At 33.5% G+C, this 8,077-nt stretch overlaps 1 protein-coding gene across 1 annotated transcript; it reads left to right on the top strand.

The window, feature by feature from the left end:
• The first annotated feature begins 1,945 nt into the window (after window positions 1-1,945).
• s100z (S100 calcium binding protein Z) lies at window positions 1,946-7,314 on the top strand. Its single transcript, XM_027152895.2, has 3 exons — window positions 1,946-2,083; window positions 3,899-4,058; window positions 6,763-7,314. Exons 2-3 carry the CDS (start codon window positions 3,918-3,920, stop codon window positions 6,913-6,915), a joined length of 294 nt encoding a protein of 97 aa, XP_027008696.1. The 5' UTR covers window positions 1,946-2,083; window positions 3,899-3,917; the 3' UTR covers window positions 6,916-7,314.
• Window positions 7,315-8,077: the final 763 nt, after the last annotated feature.

Here is an 8,077-nt window from a genome sequence, read left to right as displayed (position 1 = left end):
TTTTAATTAAACCCCCAATCATAAGTAATTCTAGTAAAATATGATAATAGAAATGGCAGACCACAAGTGAGCCTTTATAAATAACATCACTGCCAAAGTGATGAAACCTGTAACCAATTATTTGAAGAATTTTAAGAAGTGTATATGAAATTATGTATATGAAATAATGTATATATAATCTAAAGTGTCATAAAGTCTTAGTGAAACAATGTTTTGAGAAAACGAGGTCCCAGGTGACCTAAACTGGAGGCTTGTTTATCCGGTAGCAGTTATATTTAGAGAGGCACAAGATGTGCTATTAAATGGGTGTGTGTTAACAAAGGGTGGTTGGGATGTTCGGAGGTGTAGCAGGTGTGTGTAAGTGCACCATAGTCTCTAAGGTGTGATCTCCAGAGTGTACACTGCTGGTGTACTGTTACGGGTTTAGGAGAGTTTCCATTTTAGCTCTACAGTATATTCAATAATAATATTAAATTCAGTAATACTATCACTACACTTGAGAATTTAATAATTATTGATTTATCTTCATTATGTATTTTGTCAGTTTATATTCAGATGGGGAAAACAGCAGTGATACTCTGCCATGTTTAACGCTGCTAGATGGCTTAAAGATGGGGTCAAATTTGTGTCTTAATTCAAAATCCATGTTTTAAGCCCTTTGATGATGATGAGCTCATAAGCAAAACAGTCCTTCAGAGAATACCAGATGTTATATGACATCATTGTCTGGGTGTGCTTCCTTGGACACAATGATGTAAAGTTATTATTACAGTACTTGTAATATATTCATAATCTTATTTCACACTTTATTTAAAAATGAATCCAAAATTAAACTAATATTTTAATGTTATGCATATATTATAAACTACACTATCAAAACATTTTAACTTTTTGAGAAATCTAATTATAGATTTCATAAATCAAAATCAATATCTGAAATCATACTATACTACACTATAAACAGCAGTGATACACTGACATAATACTACTATAATTTCCTATCTATTTCACCAGGTTACAAAAAATAATAAGCATGTTATTTACAATGCAGTTATCATTTTATTTATGAAAAAATGGGACAAAGTTCATCCACAATTGCTATGACTTTGAGCCTTTTCAAATACAGATATTTATTAAAGAAGAGAATACTAATTTTCAATAATAAACAAAGCTGACAAAAGTTTTAAGCCAATTTATTAACATTGTGGAAATCAGTATATCCAGATAGAAGACTTGAATCCTTCACTCCAGTCCAGCAGACCTAACTAATTACACTTAATTTTTCTTTAAACTCATCAGCTTGTACACGAGATCCCTTATCTATATATTTTCTTAAACAATTATTAGTCAAGTCAAGTCAAGAAGCTTTTATTGTCATTTCAACCTTATACAGCTGATGCAGTACACAGTGAAATGAGACAACGTTTCTCCAGGACCATGGTGCTACATGAAACAAAGCCAGAGCTAAGGACTTTACCAAATATCACCAAAATTACTTCCAAAACCACCGTCAATATGTCTTCACACCAAAGTATTAATCAGCAAGCATTTGTGTTAAGACTTTTATCATTTTGCAACATTTATCATGTTGCAACACAGATATAATGTAGATGGATGCTTGTGTATTTAAGGTGCGTTAATGTATGTGAGGCTAAATCATCTGACCAATAGTGCTTCTACTTTATATATTTAATGCAAACAAGAAAATAGACCCTCTTTGTCTTGATTTCCCGTGTCAAGTTCATGTGTTTGTATTTTATCTGTGTCTGTATTTTACCATTCCCGTTTATTGCAGTGTACATACAGTGAATATGTGGTACAGTGATACAGTGTATTCCAAGGTTAATAATGACTCCCTCACAGTGTGTGCAGGTGTGTAACAGGCAGCAGAGAAAATCATGGAATCACCATGGGACTGCAGCTCAACCGTCACATGTTACCACAACAACGGAGGAGGGCCCCACTCAAAAGGAAGTTCATAAACAACTTGTTTCAAAGCCCTCATGCATTATTCACCTTGAACGTCCACACTCCAAGAGAGAACAGACCATCAGTCCACAATTCATCTATTTGCCTTACTCAGGTAAGCTCTCTTGCTCCTATACCTAGTCATAGCTGTTGAGTGTAATTTTGTAGTGTGAATAATTACTTGCATATAAGCTTAGCATATCAATCCTTTAATCACCAGTGTACTTGTTGAATAAATCAGTCTGTTTAATAGATTATTTTAATTATGGACTTTTCTGTCATATATAGTTAAGCATATGCATTTTATATGACATTAGTTATTTATATGACATTATGTATTTTTGGAGAGTAACATTTACAGTGTAGCTTTTAATTACTGGCACTTTTTCTAAACTATGTAGTTTGAATAATAGGGTTATTTTTCTGTGCAAAGTTTATTTCATGTCTTTCGGTTTAGTATAGGGAAAAGGTTGTGTGTATCTCGGGTATCTTTCCATCACTTTCATTATTTTATCTTTGTCATATCTGGAGAGTTAGGATCAGGTTTGTGTGGAATGTGTGTAACATGAAAATTTATTTTTTTTGCAGTTGCAGTTCAATAATTAATATCAATATAATCAACAATTATAACAAGTTCAGTAGAGTAGAAAATAAAAATCAAGTTAACATTGCTAATCACAATTGCAAATAGAGGAACCTTGTAGAAATTACAGCTGTCTTTAGACCTTCAATTGAATTAACTATTATTACGTTTTTTAGATTCAAGTTTATCCCATAATTTCGTATCACAACTGAAACACAGCAAACACTATAGTATTCATTTTAGCAGTTGTATTCAGTGTAATAATTTCTTCTATTTTTTTTTAGTTTAGATTAAATATATATTAATTTGTATATTACTACAGGTGGAAACACAATAAATAAAACTCACTCACATTAAATGAAGCTTTAAAGATTAATAACACCCTTTTTAGTCCTTGCCCCACACTTTAGATGCTATATTGCAAGTGTGTGTGCGGAGGCGGAGCCAGTGTATGATGCTGGTAATAAAGCAGGTGAGAGGGAGGGATTGTCCACCTTAGCAATTACATGAATAAAGCTTTACGTTAAGAAGGGACAGCAGATATAGCAATGTGTCACAGAGTCATATCTCATCAAGCAGATCATTCTCCACTGGAATCACACTAATGCAATGATAATGAGCTGGATCTGCAGAGTATAGCTTAGAACCTTACTGATATAAGCCTCTGGCTGAGGGAGCAGATTTATCTCCTGGAACATCTGCATCTGCTGCTGAACACATAGACAATCATATAGAGATTGAATAGATGGTCGTATTCACACCATAAAACATTTCAACAGTAGTTCAACTTTGCAGCAAAAAAAGTCATCTTGAAAACTTTAGTTAACTTAACTTGAAGATAAGTCTTTACATTACAAGTTTTCTTGGAATTTGAGTTCAGCATCCAAAACTTTGATGACTGGAATTAAAAAGAAAAAAACAAATTCACATAGACATTGCACACTTCTAAACACTTTCTTTCTATTTATAACCTTTGTTTCTTATGCTGATTCTTTATTATTACTATGCACCAACACACCAAGACAAATTCCTGTACATGTAAACCCTACTGTACATGGCAATAAACCTGATTCTGATAACTTATTGGGGCTGCCATGCTTTACAGTGCAGTGAATCGTACAATACAAATGTTTTGTTTATCTTAAATGTTTATATAGTTATAGAAGGATCAGCTACATTTCATCACCTATATATATATTTATAGACCTTAATCCATGTATAAACACACACATTAAATGATTTAGGTACTTTTGATGGTTGTGAAGGTATTACCTAAATTTTGGCTCAGATGCGCTAGAGGTTGTTTGTACACAGCTAAGGCTAATTCATTCAATCTGTTGTTTGTAGTGTACTCTTTGCAGTCATCATGCCAAGCCAGCTGGAGGGAGCAATGGATGCTCTGATCCGTGTGTTTTACAACTACTCAGGTAACGATGGGGACAAATTCAAACTGAACAAAGGCGAGCTGAAAGAGCTTCTGAACAGTGAGCTCACTGAATTCCTAACAGTAAGGCCACACACACACACACACACACACACACACACACACACACACACACACACACACACACACACAGGTGCGTAGAGTAGCCAAAAATTGTACTCAAGAAAAAGTACTGTTACTTCAGAATAATATGACTCAAGTAAAAGTAAAAAGTAGACATCCAAATAAATACTTGAATAAGAGTAAAAAAGTACTTGGTGAAAAAACTACTCAAGTACTGAGTAACTGTTGAGTAACGTCTGATTTATTTTTTAACACAAGACAACAACAATCAGACAAAAATACAAAATAATCTTTAGGCAAATTATGGCTCATCCAATCAATAAAATAAATTAAAATTAATTCATTATAAAATAGCTTAAATGAAAATAATTCAGGTAAATTCGAGTACTTAATAAATAAAACAAATAAAATAATAATAAATAAAAAACAAATACGCACAAGTAACACAAATTTCCAAACCTTTATACTTTTTTTTTACTAGGCAGAACTAGAACGAGGCAGCCCATAAATTCTCATAAACTGTGTGTGTGTGTGTGTGTGTGTGTGTGTGTGTGTGTGTGTGTGTGTCTCCAGTGACAGAACAACAGAAGGAAACACACACACATTTCATACCAGGCATGCTGAACAGAAAACTGCACACCGGTAAACGTAAAACGTGTGTGCGTGTGTGAAAACATGCAGAAACAAACTATTTCACCAAAAAAAATCACTCAGAGATGTTACTATTAAACTTCACCGTCTGCATTGCCGACGGTTTGTGTGGCTAACTAAACCGTCCCGCCGCTGAGAGTGTGTATGGTAACGTGAAGAGACAGCACAACTACGTTTGATTGGTGAAACACAGTCACGTGGTAGAGCCTTAGCGGAAGTTTCTCTCTCTGTCAAAATAAAACATTAAAATTAATGCGTAGAATACCAAAGAGTTAAAAAGAAATGTAACGAGCTCATTGTAGCCTAATGTAGCGGAGTAAGAGTACATTTTTGCTGTTTAGGAGCAGTCATTAATATTATATGTATGGAATGAAATCAGAGTCAGCAGAACCTGAACCTGAATTTGTAATGCTTGGTAACACTATTTGAAAATATTAGGTTACAATTTCAGGAAATAAAAATTAAACTAAAAAAATTACACCAACAAAATTTCAGGTTTTTCATATACTGTAGCTTTCCAAGATACTACCAGGCCAATCGCAACACATCTCTGAGCTAATGGAGGCTTGCTTTATTAGTTACAGTATACTTTATGGTGAAGTGTAGTGTTATCCTAGAGGAGCAACCCAATGGAATGTTACTTGTTTATTTTTTTATAAATAGCTTTCATGATATTAGATAAGCAACTGCTTTATTTCTAGCACACTTGTTTTTAATCAAATACACACACACACACACACACACACACACACACACGCATATATATATATATATATATATATATATATATATATATATATATATATATATATATATATATATATATATATAACAGAAGAAATTGGGTGACAGAATTTTGCCTAAATGCTTTTCATGGGAATGAGCTGATCTGAAAAAAGCACACAGACTCCAGTGTCATTATATTTTATCCTGGAGTGCCTGAATTTAGATTGCATGCTACATGTCCCACTGGGCACAGCAATACACTGAACAAATGATACACTGTATTAAAAGAGGCTTAATGTTTTCAATATGTTGCTTTGAGACTCCCTGATCACTCCTTGAGCCAATTTATTCCCACCAACCAGAACATTTCACTCCATAGAGATCATGCAACTGCTTAGGATTACTGAAGATTAAGAATAGTGGGCTTACTGATGGCAATGGTAGCTCCACAGGTGATACCAGACTTTCCACTGCCATAGGTAAGCCTAGCATCAGTGGTTAATCAGCTTGCAGCAGCATAACAAACACTAGCTGAACCAAGTAAGTGTGACAAAGTGTGGTAAAAAAACCCCAAAAAAAAAACAAAACAGAAGACACAAGGGTCCAATACTTTTCAAGGCACTGGAGTAGTTTTAATGAAGAACTAACATAATTTAGTAAGTGGGTGTGACTGAAATGTATTCAGAATGCTTTAGTGAATCCTATTTTTAACATCTGCATTTCTTGCTACTCTTAGTAAATGCTTTATCCTGTGCAGGATTATTGTGACATTAGACATTGCTTTCATGTATTACATCAAGTGGAAATTTGTTTCACTGTCTGTCCTTTGTCCTGCTCGTCTGACACTGTCTCCTGTCTCCATGTTATTTTTAAGATATTATGCAGAAACATATGACCCACATCCCTCATGCCATAATTTATTAAAAAAACATTCAGAAATCAAACCTCATACTTAGATCTTTAACAAGGAAATAAAATGGAATCAGAACATACAACATGCCAAACCTTTAGGTGGATGGGCTGCAACAGCAGAAGACCAGTTTTTGTCATGTTACACTTCTATCAGCCAAGAACAGGAATCTGAAAATTTAGAGGGCAAAATGAAAGTAGACAGTTGAAGATATGGTCTTTTTCAAATGTCTGTTTTTCTGAAGTGATTTATTTGTTTCTGTATTTAAATTCAATTAGCATGCATTTGACATCTGTATGCATTTGCATCTGTTGAGATTCTAATCATTATCGCACTCTCTCTCTCTCTCTCTCTCTCTCTCTCTCTCTCTCTCTCTCTCTCTCTCTCTCTCTCTCTCTCTCTCTCTCTCTCACATAGTCGCAGAAGGACCCTATGTTAGTGGAGAAGATTATGAATGATCTTGACTCCAATAAAGACAATGAGGTCGATTTTAACGAATTTGTGGTACTGGTGGCGGCATTAACTGTCGCCTGCAACGACTTCTTTCAGGAATCGCAGAAAATGAAATGAGAGTGAAGAACATCAAACTATGATAAAACTGCTCTATTAGCTTGTGATTGTACATGTGCATTATTATAGTGTGCAATTCCTTGTGTGCATGACTGTGTGTGTTGGTTTTATGTGTGTATCTGAATCAGAATACTTTCCCCTTAACTTATGCTCACTGGAAATAATTAATTTGTTAAATTTATAAATTAAATACTTGTCTATTGGATTGAAAATGAAACAGACTTGATTACTTTTGCTTAAAATCTGATTTAGCATTCATTTAAATACTTGCATTAACCACATTGGCCAAATCAGAGCATCCCTGTTGTGTGAATTATAGTTTGTAATAGATTTGATTAAACAGTAAATAAGTTAATAAATGTAATTAAAATAGTATGCAGTGAATTTAATAAAACCTGTTTGTGCTCAGCAGTTTCAAGTTATGTTTGATCTGTGTTGTAGTAGATAACATTAACATTACTATTAACATTATACACAAACTCCAAAGTCATTGTTTTATTTAATCTATAATTAATATGCACTTGGTAATTATTGATACGATTTACTGAATTATTATTTAAAGCAGCCATACGCAAAGCTATTTAAGAAAAAAATATTACAAAGCTACTTTAAAATCAAATTAAAACATAATTTTATTTAGTTAATTCTTTATTTGTTTGAATGTTAAATTGTTATAAAATAATTCACTTATGTAATATTGATAGATTTTCTAATAGATCAGTAGCAAGTGCAATAGTGTATGATAAAGACAAGTTTAATCATGATTTATGGTTATGGTCGTGGTAATCCATCCTTCACAGTTTACCATGTGGACAATACAACACTAATGCAAGAGACTAGTAAATGTTGTTCCCTAATGTGAGCACAGTGTTCCATACACTGTATCTGCATTTTTAGGAAATATTTTTTATTTGGAAATATTTTTTATTTGCTGATTGGTTTGCATATGTAAAATCTACCTATTGTCAGGTCAACACCAGAGTTGACAAGAAATTCACATACTTACACATTCACAATACTTGATTTCTAGTCTCACACACACCAGAACACAGTCATATCCATACAGTACAGTGGTGTGAAAAAGTGTTGGCCCCCTTCCTGATTTTTAAATTTTGCATGTTTGTCACACTTTAATGTTTCAGATCATCAAACAAATTTAAAT

The sequence above is a fragment of the Tachysurus fulvidraco genome, chromosome 21 (genome assembly GCF_022655615.1).
Source record: "Tachysurus fulvidraco isolate hzauxx_2018 chromosome 21, HZAU_PFXX_2.0, whole genome shotgun sequence".
Classification (NCBI taxonomy): Eukaryota; Metazoa; Chordata; class Actinopteri; order Siluriformes; family Bagridae; genus Tachysurus; species Tachysurus fulvidraco.
The sequence above is the reverse complement of the archived record's forward strand: the minus strand, read 5'-3'. Positions and strand labels throughout refer to the sequence as shown.